This window comes from Perca flavescens, chromosome 23, assembly GCF_004354835.1.
Source record: "Perca flavescens isolate YP-PL-M2 chromosome 23, PFLA_1.0, whole genome shotgun sequence".
Classification (NCBI taxonomy): domain Eukaryota; kingdom Metazoa; phylum Chordata; class Actinopteri; order Perciformes; family Percidae; genus Perca; species Perca flavescens.
Genome location: NC_041353.1, coordinates 22,637,138 through 22,653,821, shown reverse-complemented (window position 1 = coordinate 22,653,821; position 16,684 = coordinate 22,637,138). Strand labels below are relative to the sequence as shown.

The 16,684-nt window shown below is 45.0% G+C and overlaps 1 protein-coding gene across 5 annotated transcripts in view; it reads left to right on the top strand.

Moving 5' to 3' along the window:
• sbf1 (SET binding factor 1) overlaps positions 1 to 13,706 on the top strand; it is an 86,241-nt gene extending 72,535 nt beyond the window's left edge. For 4 of the 5 annotated variants that reach the window (XM_028570714.1, XM_028570713.1, XM_028570710.1 and 1 more), the window contains 14 exons: positions 397 to 534; positions 634 to 729; positions 1,557 to 1,631; positions 2,158 to 2,330; positions 4,113 to 4,289; positions 4,485 to 4,586; positions 4,725 to 4,910; positions 8,270 to 8,396; positions 8,562 to 8,692; positions 9,891 to 10,235; positions 11,296 to 11,501; positions 12,195 to 12,282; positions 12,378 to 12,509; positions 13,311 to 13,706. In XM_028570714.1, coding sequence (XP_028426515.1) covers positions 397 to 534; positions 634 to 729; positions 1,557 to 1,631; positions 2,158 to 2,330; positions 4,113 to 4,289; positions 4,485 to 4,586; positions 4,725 to 4,910; positions 8,270 to 8,396; positions 8,562 to 8,692; positions 9,891 to 10,235; positions 11,296 to 11,501; positions 12,195 to 12,282; positions 12,378 to 12,509; positions 13,311 to 13,409 — 2,075 coding nt within the window. In that variant the 3' untranslated portion in view covers positions 13,410 to 13,706. The remainder of the gene's footprint in view (positions 1 to 396; positions 535 to 633; positions 730 to 1,556; positions 1,632 to 2,157; positions 2,331 to 4,112; positions 4,290 to 4,484; positions 4,587 to 4,724; positions 4,911 to 8,269; positions 8,397 to 8,561; positions 8,693 to 9,890; positions 10,236 to 11,295; positions 11,502 to 12,194; positions 12,283 to 12,377; positions 12,510 to 13,310) is intronic. The other variant, XM_028570712.1, reaches the window with a different exon arrangement.
• The last annotated feature ends 2,978 nt before the right edge of the window (positions 13,707 to 16,684 follow it).

Below are 16,684 nucleotides of genomic sequence, written 5' to 3'. Positions count from 1 at the left end.
TATTGATGAGATTATGGATATTTCAGTTACAATACCAATTTATCTTTGATATGAAATATATTTTGGGAGAGCTAATGCTTGTATATTGTACAAGGAACCCTCTAACCTAGCGGATTATTCAAAATATGACTGTTAAGAATTGACCCCAAAGCAGTAACATTAATGTACACACTACAGCAGTCAATAAAAGAGTGAAAAATGCAACTCTACAGGCTTTCCAGTCAGTGAGTTATGAGTTGTACAAAAACACATTTTGTTCAAGTGCACATTCAAGTGCTTTCCGCAGTGCAGAGGGTATGATGCAGAGACGGTATACCCTATTATGAAGCGATGTCACATCATCCAAATGAAGATTGATTAGAATCAGAAAATGTATTTTTTTGTTTTTTTGTGCAGGGCCCTCCCAGGCCGACTCCACCAGTCTGGAGCAGGAGAAGTACCTCCAGGCCATCATCAGCTCCATGCCTTCTTACAGCGACAGCAGTGGCAGGAACACACTCAGCGGCTTCACCTCCACACACATGAGCACCTCCGGTGGGTGGACACACACACACACACACACACACACTGACATGACACGACACATGACTGGGACTGTGGGCTCACTCAGCTGACACTGCCTCCTGTCCACAGACTCCTCAGACAAGCTGAGGCAGCCCAAGATCGGTGCTCTGATGAAGCAGGTGATGGGCACCAGGGAGGATGTTCCCGGGACGTTCAGCAGAGGAGGTGAGACATGTCTGTGCGTCCCGACGGGGCTCCCGTAGTTTCTCTGTCAGTCTGTCGCAGTCCCGGTTTCAAAACGTTCAAAAGTGTTTGCATTGTGTTTTAAGTCTTAAATGTGTTACTGAAACTGGGACTGGACCTGGAGGATGATGTATGAGTTACTGCATCTTTAGGTTTTGTGTCGGTCTGTCTATCTGTGTGTGTGTGTGTGTGGGTGTGGGTGGGTGGGTGGGTGGGTGGGTGGGTGGGTGGGTGGGTGTGTGTGTCAGGGTTCACTCGGGGTCCTAAAAGTATTAAAAAGTCTTAAATATAATATTCCAAAAAATAAGGCCTTACAAGTATTTAATTTGGTTTACAAAGGTCTCACTTTTTTTTTCTTGTCTTTTCGTAGAATTAAATAAATGCCGCAATGTCACAAATAAATATTTTGTGTGGGAAACATTTAAATCTCCTTGATTTTGTATATTTTTTGTTTCAAAGCACAAGAGCTTTAAATGTGACAAATATTTTATTCCTTTTATGTTATTAGAGTACAAACACGCTTAACAAAAATGCTTTGTTAAATTCAGGCAATGATACTTGGTCAATACTTCTTTTCTTGGGCTTAAAATCCACACTGATTTTCCATTTAAATGGCCGTGAAGTTGGCATTAAATTTCATCCTAGGTGGTATAAAAAAGGTCTTTTAAAAAATCTTAAATTTAACTTGAAGAATCCTGGGGGTACCCTGGTGTGTGTGTGTGTGTGTGTGTGTGTGAGGGAGGGAGTGAACCCATCTTCCATTGTGTGGCGTTGTTGGTTAACTAGCCATCTCTGTCGTTTGGCCTCAGCTCTTGGTCAAAGGGCGAAAGTCATCTCCCTCTCTCAGCCCAAAGTGTCTGGCAAGGCCAGGAACCCTTCTAGAGGTACAGTAGGCCCCGCCCCCCCTCCACTCCTGTCTAACCAATCAGATCTCTCTTTAACCGTAGCGTCAGTGTTTGCCGTGGTTCCTGTCTCTGTTGGTATTGCTTGTGTTCATCAGAGAGCGGCTGCGAGTGCATGCCGCGGCTGCAGCTTTGCTGTCTGACGTCTCGTCTGTTTCTGTTTGATTCTTCTCTCTGTGCAATGTCAGCAGCCAATCAGTCGACGCCTTTGGATCGTAACGTAGCTGTCACTGAGCTAGATGTAACAAACTGGGCTGGGTACTTTTCAATCATTTCTGCCTTGTGTACCAGCATGGCTATTAGTAGCTGTGGACGTCATACTATACACATCCGTGTGTTTTAAAGGATCATTCCAGTTTATTACAACTTATGAATAGACTTATAATAAACCGGAATGATCCTTTAATGGCTGTTGAACATGGAAAGAGGCTTTCACAAACGTTTTGAGGATTCCTGTTTTCACGTCATGATTCCTTTAAAGGCAACTTTGTGTGTGTGTTTATCGCAGGTAAATGGGGCAGTATCCGGGGCAGCGGGCGTCTAAGTGCCTACAACCCAGACGTGGGGACGCGCCTGGCGGGGAAAGAGTCCCCGCAGTCCAACGGAGGGCCGGGCGAGGCACTGTTTCTCCGCCAGCAGAAGGCCTACCTCTACATCATTGGAGACAAGGCCCAGCTCAAGGTAACAACTGACACACTGATTAACGCCACGTTTAAAGTGTCAACTGGGATTAAGGGCTAAAGAAAGATAAAAGGAGAAAGGGAAGCAGACGAAAAAGAAGAGAGGAGCGTATGAATTAGAGCTGTAACGGTCAGTCGTTCGACAGACTGTTAGCTCCCTTTACATCGTCTTTGCCATCTATTTTCCCCTCTCGCTTTTCCCTCACACAGCCGCTACGCTATTGTCCGACGCCACTCACGGTCGCTCTCCTCTCTTGCTTCACCAATCACACGCTTTTTTTTGTTAGCACCTAAAGCACATTGCGCATCACCACAAGCCTGTAAACATATATACTTCAATGAATAAAGAAAATAAATACTGACATTTAAGTACAGTAGGCTACCAAACATAGGGACATAACATATTGAACTAAATATGGCCCTGATACAGGCTCTATCTGAACTCCTTCAACATGTCTTTACATAATTAAAACATGTCAATTAACATGCTGCAGCTAAAGCTTCAGTTTCTACAGAAATGGAGTTTGTCAATTGCCAATTTAAGTACAGTATCAAAAACAGAATGATTTCTTAGCACACTTTTTAACTGCTTGCCTTTTATAGAGTTAACATTCAACAGGCCATTCAAGTAGGTTACCAAAAATAGAAGTTTAACCCACTGCGCCGAATATGGCCCTTAACGTGGCTGTAAATAGGCTAATAGAAACGTCTTTCGGACCTCTTGCCTTGTACGGCTTCATCTTATTGCACTTAATGCTGACGTTTGAGGTGCTGGTAAAGATTGGTGGTGTTACTTTGCGGTGCTGCAACAAGGGCAAAGCATGCCTTTCAAATCCCATCGGACTGACCCTCGTCGTCTTGCTTGAATCCAAAATACTTCCACGCCACCGAATGCGAGCCTTTTTTCGGAACGAGTTCGGTTTGAGACTGAGTGGTTGGCTGATTCTCATCACCAGTACCTGGGTTTTCATCAACATCCGTTTGGTTTATTTCCGAACTTCCGCGCTCGCTCGACGAGTGAAACACGTGACTAAAAGGCGCTTTGTCATTGGCTGAGAGTGAAGACTGTGTGAGAGCTGTCCTACCAAAACAAAGGCCAAAAATGACCCCCAAAAGAATTTTATTTTTTTATCAAAGTCATTTAAAAATTCAATCGTGAACAAGGTGAATCGAGATCGTGATTTTATAACGATTTATCCTGCAGGCCTAGTGTTGAATCTACATTCTGCCTTCTGAGTTATCCTGCCCCATGGATGTATGGTGGTGACTGTCACAAGTGTAGAGGGGTTCACAGCATGCAGACTTTTAAGAAGAGGCTCTGAACTGTGTTTTGTGACGTAATCATTAGTTATTATATTACACCCATCTGTATCTTTCTTATTTATTGTTCTATTTTGTAATGTTTAGCAAAGCAAAAATGTCTATTTTGAAAAGATATTTATTTCATTTTTTTAAATAAGTTATTTAAAATTTCTTCTTATGCTCGTTTAACTTTGTGTGTTTAAGTTGAGCTAATCAAGCAGGTAGACTCGTGATACCGTTATATCGCCGTATTGTAAATCGCAATATCTTTGGGTTTTGGACTGACAAAACAAGACATTTAATGGCACCACCTTGGACTTTGAGAAACGGGGATGTATATCTTACTATTTTCTAACATTTTATAGACCAAACGATGAATAAGAAAATGATCTGCAGATGAATCAACGCTGAAATGAATCATTGGGTGAGGATTGTGCTGTGAAATGACGTGGTTGTTGTTGGACGGTATCGTTGTGTTCAGGGAGGGAAGCAGGACTCGTTCCAGCAGTGGGAGGTGGTTCCCATCGAGGTGTGCGACGTGCGGCAGGTGAAGAACAGCTTCAAGAAGCTGATGAAGGCCTGCGTGCCCAGCTCCTCCACCACTGACCCCAACATGAGCTTCCTGCGCTGCCTGGAGGAGTCGGAGTGGATGGCTCTGGTTGGTGCTCCCTGCTGAGACACAGCACATTTACTGCTCATTCTGTCATCTTCAGTGTTCTTACTGACCGTGTGTGTGTGTGTGTGTGTGTGTGTGTGTGTGTGTGTGTGTGTGTGTGTGTGTGTGTGTGTGTGTGTGTGTGTGTGTGTGTGTGTGTGTGTGTGTGTGTGTGTGTGTGTGCGCGCGCGCGCGCAGCTACACAGAGTGCTGCAGGTGTCTGTGCTGGTGGTGGAGCTTCTGGACACGGGCTCGTCGGTCATGGTCAGCCTGGAGGACGGCTGGGACGTCACCACACAGGTTTGTGGTCGACACCCTTTACCCAACTTCCACTTCCTTCCTGAGAAGTGTTCTCTGAGTGTGGCGTGCTGTGTGTGTGTGTGTGTGTGTGTGTGTGTGTGTGTGTGTGTGTGTGTGTGTGTGTGTGTGTGTGTGCAGGTGGTGTCCCTGGTGCAGCTGCTGTCTGATCCATACTACCGGACCTTTGACGGCTTCCGGCTGCTGGTGGAGAAGGAATGGCTGTCGTTTGGCCACAGATTTAGCCACCGTGGAGCGCAGACGCTGGGCAGCCAGAACAGCGGCTTCACCCCCGTCTTCCTGCAGTTCCTCGACTGCGTACACCAGGTGGGTCTGCAGTGCTGCATGTGAGCTTTCTGGCTGACTATGCAGTGGCCGGAAGAGGGGAAAGTTGTTTTTTAACCCTTCTTAAGCAAGTCATCCGGCAGAGATTTACCAGCGAGTAAACGCAGACCTCTCGTTACTGCCGCCATTCATCCGCCTGTACGGCAGTACAGAATATCTGCAAACTTTCTCTTGGGCTTACTTTACACTAAAAGAAGAGTTTTTTTCAGGCGACCAAAATGTTCCAGTTAACTTTTGATGAAGTGAAAATATACAGTGAGAGGGTCAAAGTTTAAGAGGAAAACAGACCAAACACTCAAAAACAAGTTCAGGTCTATTTTAATGTATACCATGGTTCGCATTGCTAAGCCTCTTTCCTGATCAAAAGGTCGGGGTGTAGCCATGCCCTAAAGCCATAATTTACAAAATGAACATCATGCTGTAGCGATTAAGACCATAAACTCATTATAAAAAAATGTTTATTGAGGTAATAAATCAACTGAGAAGTAGGGTAATTTCCCCATAGACTTCTATGGAAATGTTTGTTTCTTTTTGGAGCCAGTGGAGTCGCCCCATGCTGGAAATTAGACAGAATGCAGCTTTAAGGCACTACTCCATTTGCTTTGTCCATTATTTTTACAGTCTATGGTTTTGGACCATAACTAATAAATTCCTGCGCTAATTATGACAACATTTCACACGGCTGACTAACAGGATAAAATGATGAAGTGATAACATCTTATTTCCAAACGGTCAAAGGTCAACTTCATTCTAACCGGATGTCGGGCTTTATCCCAGCCGGTAAGCCAGACTAGTCGGGTACTGAGTTAGTGACACTAATCTTGAAACTGTGGTGATTGTATAGATCTATTGTCCTGCGGGGTTGAAGATGTGCGTGTGAAGCATTCGCGGTTAAAATGTGTAGCTTCTCTGCAGCAACATCCATATTTGAAGCATTGTCTGCCGTCTGTTCCTGCTGATGTTGAGCTTCAGGTGATTGTCGTCGCAGCATGTGGTGAAGCTCTCCATCACTCCTCTGTACTCCTCTGTATAGTATCTAAGTGAAGACAGCATGTTTCTCACTGGAAATTATTCACTGGAATCTTACATGCAAAATATAGTCATAACTTAAATTTTTCCACGGACGTGCATGATGTAAACTTGACTGGTTGGTGAAGCCATTGCACTGCGAGGTGATAACTCACAGGGTTTCTGCAGGTTTCATCAAGTCAAATTGAAGACCTTTTTAAAGACCATTATGAATGAAATTTAAGATAAAAAAAAAAACAACGTCAGATGTCAGAGTCCGGAAACAATGTCTGCAACAATTCCCCGATTTCTTCATTCGGATTATAGGACTGGTGTCTAGTCAGCGTGTGGAGCACCCCAAGCACCTCCGCTCTTAGTGTGGGCTCTGATCCCAAAGTGACCGGAGGGAGCTTACATGACTTGCGGTGCTGCTGTGTGGGTCTGGCCACAGTGTGGAGGTATTGCTGGGGCCAGGTACTTGGCAGAACTGGCTGATGGCTGTCGTTTGCTGGGGACCCTTCACAGCAGTTAGATGATTCTCACTTATTGCATGAGACTCCAGCGCCCGTACACCCAACGTTCCCAGTTTAATTGCTTCCTTGCATAAGAAACAGTAGGCTTGAAATGCGTTGTTAGCAACAGGCTTCAACCAATCCTATTAAAAAAATGTTCAAGCCAACTATCGCTAAACTTGCACTTCCCCATAGCTGAAGAATGTCTGTGGTACAACCCGAAAGAGACTTGCGCCAATAACACAAAAGCTGATTGGCTATAATATAAGTTGCATGTTGGTCTCATTTGTAGTGGTAATACAGTGAATTATATTTGGACTCGCAAAATAAAGAACTACAACACCACGGAGTCAAAGAAATCATTCTAAAGTGCTGCGGGAGCATTTCAATGAGCATTAGAGGTAGCCTTACATGAACGAAGGAAAATGAAGACCTGTAAGGACAGTATCTTCAGTGCTTTCGTTGCTGCGATGCTGATGATGTTTTTGAACTTCTAAGAACACATGAAGATCAGAATGAAACTAATAATACAAGTAGGTTTATTATTTAAATAATATAGCACAGAAGCACTTTGATTCCTCAGTCAAGGTGCGATGAATTTGCGTTTGATGGAATAATTGCAAAGTGAGCAGTCAACACAAACTAAAATAACACAACAGCTGAGACTAGAAGCAGTGTATAATGCTATGTGTTAAATGAAGGCCCACCTCTTGCTTTACATATATTTATAATGCTCTGTGTGTGTGTTTACCTGTACGCATGACTTTATTTCCTATTTTACTGATTAGTAACGTGGGTTCTGCCCTCTTATCTACATGCAGGAAGTGTGAACAAAATATTCTGCTGTCGGACACACCAGATGAGCATGTTGTGGTCGTTTACGCTCTCTGTTCAGTCTCTGTGCTGGATAAAAATAGCACTTTTGTAAAGAATAGGGAGAGGGACAAGATGTAAAAAAAAAAACTAAAAAAAAGCACACACCAACAAACTGTGCCATTTCTTTTTGAATGCAGCCCAAAATGTACAACTGCACAAGATTGTATGTGTGAACATAGTCTCGCATTGCCAGACCTATCTCCACAGCGCTGTGGAGTAAGGTCTGGCTACCCCACACATACATTCCAGGATAGAAGAAAAAAAACGCTCTGGGTTGTTTTCATTTCTTTAAACCAATCACCATCGCTCTAAGCTCCGGACGCAGCGACGGCGGCTCTGCAAAATAGTCTCGGGAAGGAACTTCTTTGGTGGAACATTTGCACCCCGCAAAAGAAAACGTGACATTTGAATTTTAAATGAAGCTAACTATTCACACACTGTGAGCTATTTAAATTAGCTGGATACATGGTTAAACCTCATTTGTCCTTACCAGTGTATCGCTGTGTGTATTTTGTCCTGAGCAATCGTCTCATTTTGGTCCCAAAACGTCCCAGTTAGAGGGTAAATTCTGAAAAACATATTCTTTGTAAACTTTACAATCCATCCCTGAAAGAACCAAGCAGACCTGCCTTGTTGCACCATTCAAAAACATTTTCAAAACTTGCCATTTTTTAGTGCGTACGTAGCTTGCTAGCTCAAAGCTTGTTGTTGTTTCACAAAAAACAACACACAGAGGGCAGAAGGTGATAATTGTCTGACATGGCACCGGATGTCAGGCAATTATCCTGGAAATGTACTTTCCGTTGATCCAGTGTGTGATCTAATGCGAACATGCCCATGCATGGAGTACCAAGGGAAGCATGTCAGCGTCCCTTGTTGAGCTACGTGTATCCGCCCCTTAAAAGTGTAACCCTGACCTGTGTTCCTCTGTCCCTGCACCCTCAGATCCACCTGCAGTTCCCCATGGAGTTTGAGTTCAGTCAGTACTACCTGAAGTTCTTGGCCTACCACTATGTGTCCAACCGCTTCCGCACCTTCCTGCTCGACTCCGACTACGAACGCATCGAGCTGGGTAAGGACAACTCCTAGTCTCAGTAATGCTATTGTTTACACTCGTCCATCTCCAGAAACTCAATCATATAATACTCACAGATACAGTGTATGTTTACCTGACAAACCGTCTGTCTGTCTGTCTGTCTCCGTGTGTGTGTGTGTGTGTGTGTGTGTGTGTGTGCAGGAGTGCTGTATGAGGAGAAAGGTGAGAGGAGAAGCCCTCAGGTGTGTAAGTCTGTGTGGGACTACATCGACCGACTCAACAAGAAAACCCCCGTCTTCTACAACTACATGTTCTCTCCTGAAGACGACGAGGTGAGGCCGCTGCACTCACGCCCAACACGCTGATTCCATGTGTTCACTTCCTGTCTACAAGACCCAACGTGAACCAGGCCCCCAGAAAGTGCGCCGGGCTTTGAAGCCAATTTGATGTAGCAGCCAAACGGTGGAATTACAACTTCTGTGTCCATCATGTTATGCCGTGGGGCCCAACAATGCTATTTCCCATAGACTGACTTAGAAAGAGACATCTGTAAATCAGTGGACACATTTTTTTTTCGAGCGTCAAAACCCCCCTAAAACGACTCATTTCCCTGTCAGAATTTGATCCATTTGGTCCGATAGCATTTAGAAAGTCTACAAGAGCCGCACGATTAAATCATTCGATCAGGGCTCCTTCTCAGTCGCTGTGTTCAGGTCTTATTATCCATGACATGTACATACACTTTGACCAGGCTCCTAGCTTTTGAGGTGAAATCAGGCCTCACAGTGATCGCCAGGAAACCGCTTGTTGCCGCCACATTCTTACCTCTCCTGGGTTATGGTGACGATGTTTATATGAATGCGTCTTTCAGCTCTCGGTCTGTCACGGAGCTCTAAGATTCATTACTGGTTGTAAACCCCTCTCCCATCATTGCCCTCTCTGCTCAGTTGGTCATCATTATCCATCCGTAGACTTTTGCACTGGTATAACTTCATCTACAAATCCATCCCTGGGTTGCCGTCAACATATTCATCCAGTTACATGTCCTGCAAGCACTGCAGTCACAGCCTACAGTCCCAGGCCTTCGTCACCGTCTGCGTCCCATCAGTTCGCACAGAGCTTGGTGAAAAAGGCTTTCTCTTTTTCTGCCCCCTCAAGCTGGAATACACTGCAGCAGGACCTATGATTGTCCAGCTTGATCCCACTAGGGGATTTAAACTCAATTTAAGGGCACTGGGGAAAACCTCTTTGGAATCTTGTTCTTGTTTTTAGTACTTTTAGTGTTTTAAGTCTACTTGGCACTTTCGTTCAAATATTGTATGTACTATTTGGTAAATCTTGGTAACCTGTTTGTCTGTCTGTAACTGATGTTGTGTGTAATTTCAAATCGCTAGTGACCAGCTTCAGTAAATAAAAGAATAGTCAAACGTAGCTCCTAAAATTCAGTTAATTCCGTGAACATCATACAAGCATTGAAACAAAGGAGACTCGTCGGTCAGTCAGTTTAAAGTGAGTGATTGTGTGTTCCAGGTGCTGCGGCCGTACACCTTCAACTCCAACCTGAAGGTGTGGGACTTCTACATGGAGGAGACCCTGTCGGAGGGGCCCTCCTACGACTGGGAGCTGAGGGGCCGGCAGGAGCGCGTGGCGGAGGAGACGCCGGAGAGACCCGACAGCAGCGGCCCCAAATCGCAGCGGCACATCGTGTGGCCGTGCTACGACAGCCTGAGCAAGGTAGTGCCCGACGCCATCACCAAGCTGCTGCAGGACCTGCAGAGCCTGGAGGCGGAGCTCGGCCAGACGTCGGAGAAGTGGAAGGACACGTGGGATAAAATCAAGAACGCGCAGAGGACTGAGATCAAACTGGAGAGCAAGGTGAGACCGGCGGTTTAATTCCCCTTGGCTCATTTTACTCCTCCTGAGTCTCCTCCTCACTGTGCATGCCACTACCACCGACACCACCACCACTATCCTCAGCCACGGGCACTGATGAAGGTCCTGCTACTGCCGAAAACATGTCTGTCAATTTGACACATTTGGCAGCGTCTAGCTGAAGGGCCTGTTTCTTTTTCTCACGCAGCTTCTCTGCACCTCCTTTGCGTTTCTTCTCCATGATCTCTGTCACTCTTCTAGCCTGGCAGATGCACACTGAAACTGCATGCAGGCAGAAAGTTACCTTTAACTTTCTGCTGAAGTGTGTTCAGAAGATCTGGGAAGAAGTCTGAGATATGTTGTGCTTTGACCACACATAGGTGTTGGTCAGTAGGAAACACTGGACTCTATGGTAGGACTTTCACAAACTGGACTTAAACCACAACTTGTGGCTTTGGGCCGCAGTGTGCATAATCAAATTCTTATTCATTCATTTGTGAAACATATATTTACACATACTGTACAAAAAAACACATAAATCAAATCATGTCACACATGTTGGGCATTATTTCAATAGAAATAAAGAAAATGGACCCAAATTCCAGAAACAAACCCTTTGCACTGGAATGGTGTAAGGCGTTTGAGTTGATAATGTGTTGAATGACCAGTCCACCTCTTCTTTCATCCAATCAAAGATCTTAAACCAGTAACTGTGACGCAAACACTGAACGTTGAAATCACAGATAAAGATGAAGACAGGTGGAGTTTTCCACTTTTGGTGAGAAAGCAGAATGCAGTTAAGAACTTAAAGGCCTACGTTTGCATGTTTTAGATCCAAATCCAGACCGTTTCCAAGATCATTTTGAAAGTATTCTGAAGGTTTTTGATTTCTACTTCCCAGCAAGCCATTGTCGTGTTTCAGTATGGTTTGTAGAAGACTTGCTTTGAGGTTGATATGTCACATTTCGATGCTGCTTTTACTTGTGGAGTGGCCTGCGCTTTTGAAAACATTCCCTCTTCTTCATTGATTCCAACTCTCCCTGAACCCTTCCCCCCCCGGCAGCCGTCGTTCTCCAGCTCCCTGCTGATGTCGTCCAACCTGAGCCACCAACGGCGCTCTCAGGGCGTGTACCTGCAGGAGAGCGGCGTGGGCTCCTCCATCAACCTGGCTCTGGACTGCGAGGCCAGCGCCACCTCCACCCCCGCCGCCGGGCGGCCGAGCACCAGCACGCTCTACAGCCAGTTCCAGAGCACGGAGAGCGAGAACAGGTGCGTGCCCAGCCCTCTGAGGCTCCCTGCTCTGTGAAGGGTAGGAGCTGAGAAAACCGCACAGCTGACCTCATTTGTATACATTAAATATAGCGAGACATAACTTAGTATATGGATGTTTCCACTAGGCCTGCTCCCTCCTAGTCGATTAGTCGACTAATCGGTGGTTTTGGTCTTAGTCAACTTAGATCTCTTTAGTCCATTAGTCATGTTTGATGCTTTTTTTCATGCTGAATGACTTATTTCCAAGAAACGTACGAGCACATCTCTGGTAAACACAAGAATTAAAGTGGTGCTTTTGCATGACTCTTTGCAGAGAAACTCAGATTTACAGATCTGTTGATTAAATCAACTAATTGATTAGTCGGGGGGGAATATGTGTCATACCAGTCTGAATGAAGTATTGTGGTGCTGCAGACGTCCCGGCCTACAAATCGTATCCTACAGACTAAAGGAAAACATCTTTGTTTGGTACAGATCCTCGCAAAAATCACACCATAATCATTTCGGTTGTTTTCAATTTTTATATTTTTCAATGCATCTGAGAATGATGATGAAAAAAATTATCATTCCCTCCAACATCGTGAATCATATGGCAATCTGTCAATAGCAGCCCTAGTAAATACCAGTGTCGGATAAATCCCTAAAAAGTCCAAACGTCTCTTCACTTTTGTTGTGACTTTCTCCCATCAGGAGTTTTGAAGGCATCCTTTATAAGAGAGGGGCGCTGTTGAAACCATGGAAACCGCGGTGGTTTGTTCTGGACAAGACCAAACATCAGGTGAGAAATGAAACGGTGGAGCAGTGATTGAAGTCACATCAAATCCTGTCATTTCTAGCAGCCTGTGTCTCTAATAACGTGTCCCCCGTCCCCAGCTGAGATACTACGAGAGCAGGCGGGACAAGGAGTGTAAAGGGGTGATAGAGCTGGCCGAAGTGGAATCGGTCATTCCAGGAACGTCTGCCATGGGAGCACCCAAAAACATCGAGGAGAAAGCCTTCTTTGATGTAAGTTGGCCGTCACTTTGTATAAGCAGCACTGGAAATCATTATTGAAAAACTTTTGGGAATATTCACGCATTATTCCGAGACGGGTACCCCTCTTGCTAGCATTATAGTAGAGGATGGATACCCGAAACCGAGCCTGTCGGGACCCGTTGGGCGCGGGTCGGGCTCGGTCACATCAGCGCGATAAGGCATTGAACATTTAAAATTTAAAACAGCTTATTATGTAGGTGCGTGTGTTGCCCCGTGTGCGCTGATGCGCTCATCTGTTGACATTTCCAAATGCCTTCCTACAGTAGCTTAATAAAAGCTTTCCACACAAACAACCGTACATGTGTCATTAGTATGAGAAAGAAACAAGCTTTTAACTGGGTCGGGCTCGGCTCGGGCTCGGTTACCCCTCTGTTGGCCCGATCAGCACTCCTCATTGTAGTCACACCACCAGATAAATAGAAATGAAGCTTAAATTATTGTGGCACATATAGCAGTTAAGTGTTGCCCTTTTTAATCAGCTGAATGTATCCGTCTATTTTCTTATCTAAACCTAACCGGAGGCTTTGCAGCTATTTTCTCTCCTGTTTGTTAAATCCTGTATCGGTGCCTTGCTCAAGGGGGTCTGGACTGGCACCTCTCCAGCTACCAGTCCACACTCGGTACCTTAAACACAACTGCTGCGTTGCTTAAATACAGCAAGGCGAAAGTTTCCTTCTTTGGTCACCCATGTTTTTGCTAGCGCATTTGCGTAACCGACCAGCGTGTCGATGTGTGCAGATAGCCGGAACTAATTTCTCTCCCCTCTCTCAGCTCAAGACGACCAAACGGGTGTACAACTTCTGTGCCCAGGACAGCCTCAACGCACAGCTGTGGATGGACAGTGTTCAGAGCTGCCTGTCGGACGCCTAGACAGGAGCAGGGACTCTTTTTTTTGTTTTTTGTTTTTTTATTTTAAGGAGCAATGCAACCAGGAACGAATGAGCGGTGCTGCGGCACCTGACGGACACCTCTGCCAGGCCGATCACAGCGGAGCAGGGGGGGGGGGTGCCTTTCACCACTTAAGCTCGGTTCTGTTCGCTAGTGTTGAACTAATAACCTTGCGTCACAACGTTTCAGTGTTTTTGTTATAAAAAAATTTTTTTAAAAAGACAGAAAAAAAATGTACTGAAGAACCACTCGCTGTCGTCTCACCAAGTAGCTGCAGCCTCTCACCCCCCCCCCCCCCCCCCCCCCCACACACACACAGTCTGACCACTATGTGCGCTGGATGTCTGTATGCACAAAAAAAAAAAAAAAAAAAAATGCATATTAAAGCACGTTGTTGCATTTCTGTGAGGCAGCTTGGACCAGCACGAAGATCTTTCCAGACCCTCCACCGGTAAACCACAACCCCCGCTCTAACCCTGCTCACCCTTTATGACACCCGGGGGGAGGAATGACGGAGGAGCTGCAGTAGTCGCCCACCGGGCCCAGCCGCCACAAACAGGAACTCCCCCCCGCCCCCCGTCGTCACACTGCTGTGGAAAAAAAAATAAAGGACCTACAAAATGCACTAGTGCCTCTCACTGCCTGATGGAGCCCTGTCATAGACGGAGTTTCAGAGGAGCCTGAGTGGGACGCTGCAGCTGTGAGGGGAGGGGGCTCCTCAAGGGTTCATGAAGGATTTCCTTTTCCCCCCCAAAATCTCCCATTTGTATCCGAAAGAGATCAATGCTCGTCGCCTGTCCTCAGCAGGCGAGGGCGGCGAGGGTGACGATATACTGTGAAAGCCATGGATCAGGCGCAGCGATCAAACCAGGAGAGCCGGGCGCAGATCGGAGCCGGTCAGGTATTGAGTGTGTCGGTGAACTTTCACTGAGAGTGTTTACAAAGTAGACAAAACTTCCCCTCACTAAGCTAAACTCTGCTCTTCACCTGTGTGTGTGTGTGTGTGTGTGTGTGTGTGTGTGTGTGTGTGTGTGTGTGTGTGTGTGTGTGTGTGTGTGTGTGTGTGTGTGTGTGTGTGTGTGTGTGTGTGTGTGTGTGTGTGTGTGTGTGTGTGTGTGTGTGTGTGTGTGTGTGTGTTTTAAATCCGTAAAACCACTATTAACATTCAGATTTTTTTTTTTTTTTTTCCAAGGGATGCTGAAGGAAAAAGGAGGGATTTATTTTGTAGTGATATCTTTAAAAAATAAATAAATAAATAAAAAAATCTATAGAAGGAGACCTGGAAGGTAGGAGAGATTAAGAGGAGGGATACTAATGAACAGAGTGATATTATGGGATGCCATTGAGAGACTACAGTTTTTACAGATGGACATGGACTCGCCACAGTGCTCCTCAAGTGTCGGAAAGGAGAAGATATGTTTCCGCCTAGGTCTTATTGTCGTTATTGTGTCCATTATGGGCCAGGCTAAGTATTATTCAGTATATACGAGGCAAGCACCGTCAGCCGCCAAGACTGCCACATACTTTTAAATACAGAAACCATTTCAAACGCCTGTTTCTGAAGCCGACTGAAAGGAAACGCAGGCTGCGAGCTCATCTGGTCAGCAAGGATGACCAGCCGGCTTACCCCACTAGCTGGTATGGTCGTGTGTGGTTATGGGTAATAAACAAGCAGCTGTTATTTAGCTGCATGTTTCATTATATCTTCATTGGTAGGAGAATTCCCTCAACTCGTAAAGGAATCTTTGTTTAGCCGGAGTCACGTTTTCTCCACTTTCTACAAACGGAGATGGTTAAGTGCAAATTTAGAATGAGCCATTAGTCAGAAATGGCCACAACTATGGAGATAAGACTCAGGTTGGAAACTCTCAGGCTTTCCCTGTAAGGCCGGTTACACACTGGCTGCGTGGCGTCAGCGTGGCTTTTCTGTTGCGTGTTAACCTTGTCTGGACACATGGATGTTTCCCATTGATAAAATGAAATACCATGTTAAACATAAATATATACTGATCTGATTACAGCAAAGACAACGTCGGCAGTATTGACAGCAAAGTAGGCTACAGAATATTTTCTTCTGTATTGACAGGTGCTTAGAAAATCAAATCTTTTTTTCTTTTAATTACATTTATATATCTGCATTTATATCAAAACCTAGAGACTTTCAAACATCAACCTGCCATTTATTAATATGTATTTGTATCTAAACGACATATAAACATCTTTTCCTATTCTATTTTGCCTGGAAACACTTCCAACACACTCGCGTGTCGCGTGAGAAATAGGCGTCGGTTCTATTTCTAGCACGTCTCAAGACGTGCGTCTCAAGACATGCGTCTCGCGCCGGCTGTGTGTAAGCTCTAACCTGTTAACATGGGAGCCGAAATATAAACGGACACGCCACGCAGCTGACCTGCTCACGCCACGCAGCCAGTGTGTAACCGGCCTAAGGATGCTGGGGCACGGGGGGCACATAGACGAGTCGACATCTGGTAGAGTTTTAGAGAAACAGTACGTTTAGCTGGAAGGTTTCAACATCAAGTCACCTTTTTGAGTTAATGTCAATGGTTTGTCAGACCCCCCCTCCCTTTCATTCCTCCCCCCCTCCCTCTCTATTCACATCTGTCCTCCACACACACAAACCTCTCTGACCCACACTTGTTAACCCAAACCCTGCTATGTAAAATAAGGTTCTACTGCTGTCTTTTGTTGAACTTAAAATTTTGAAATTGTAGATTTTTTTTTTTGTGTGTGTCTAATAACTCCTTTGTATATACTACTCCAGATTTGTATGTAACGTTTATGGTAGTAATTTATTTAACTTGTCTCCTCAGTAAGAAAGTTCCTCAAGCACCACTTTATTTTTAAATTAGGAATTCATTGTGCCATTTGTTTATTTCTGTATTAATGTGACTAATGCATTTTTTTTTTTTTTTTTTTATTGTACAAGTAAACCCTCTGTCTTTTTTTTTTTTTTTTTTAAACACGGTTGTCCTTATGCCAAACCAACCATAAATGCAGGAGTGTAAATGGTGTGTTAGTGGGATAGTTAGCGATGGGATGTTCTGGATGGAGCTTACAGTCACAATAAATGTCAGACAATACAAAGTTGTCCTGGTGCTGGCTTCTGCTGACTGGCCTGCTGCGAGCGAAACGGACTCCTCTCGTCTTCATTAAATAGTCAGCGGCGGAGTGTCCCATCGTAACACATCAGGCTGCCTAAATGTGCCGTACGGTCAGTCCCCATAATGAACTGAAGA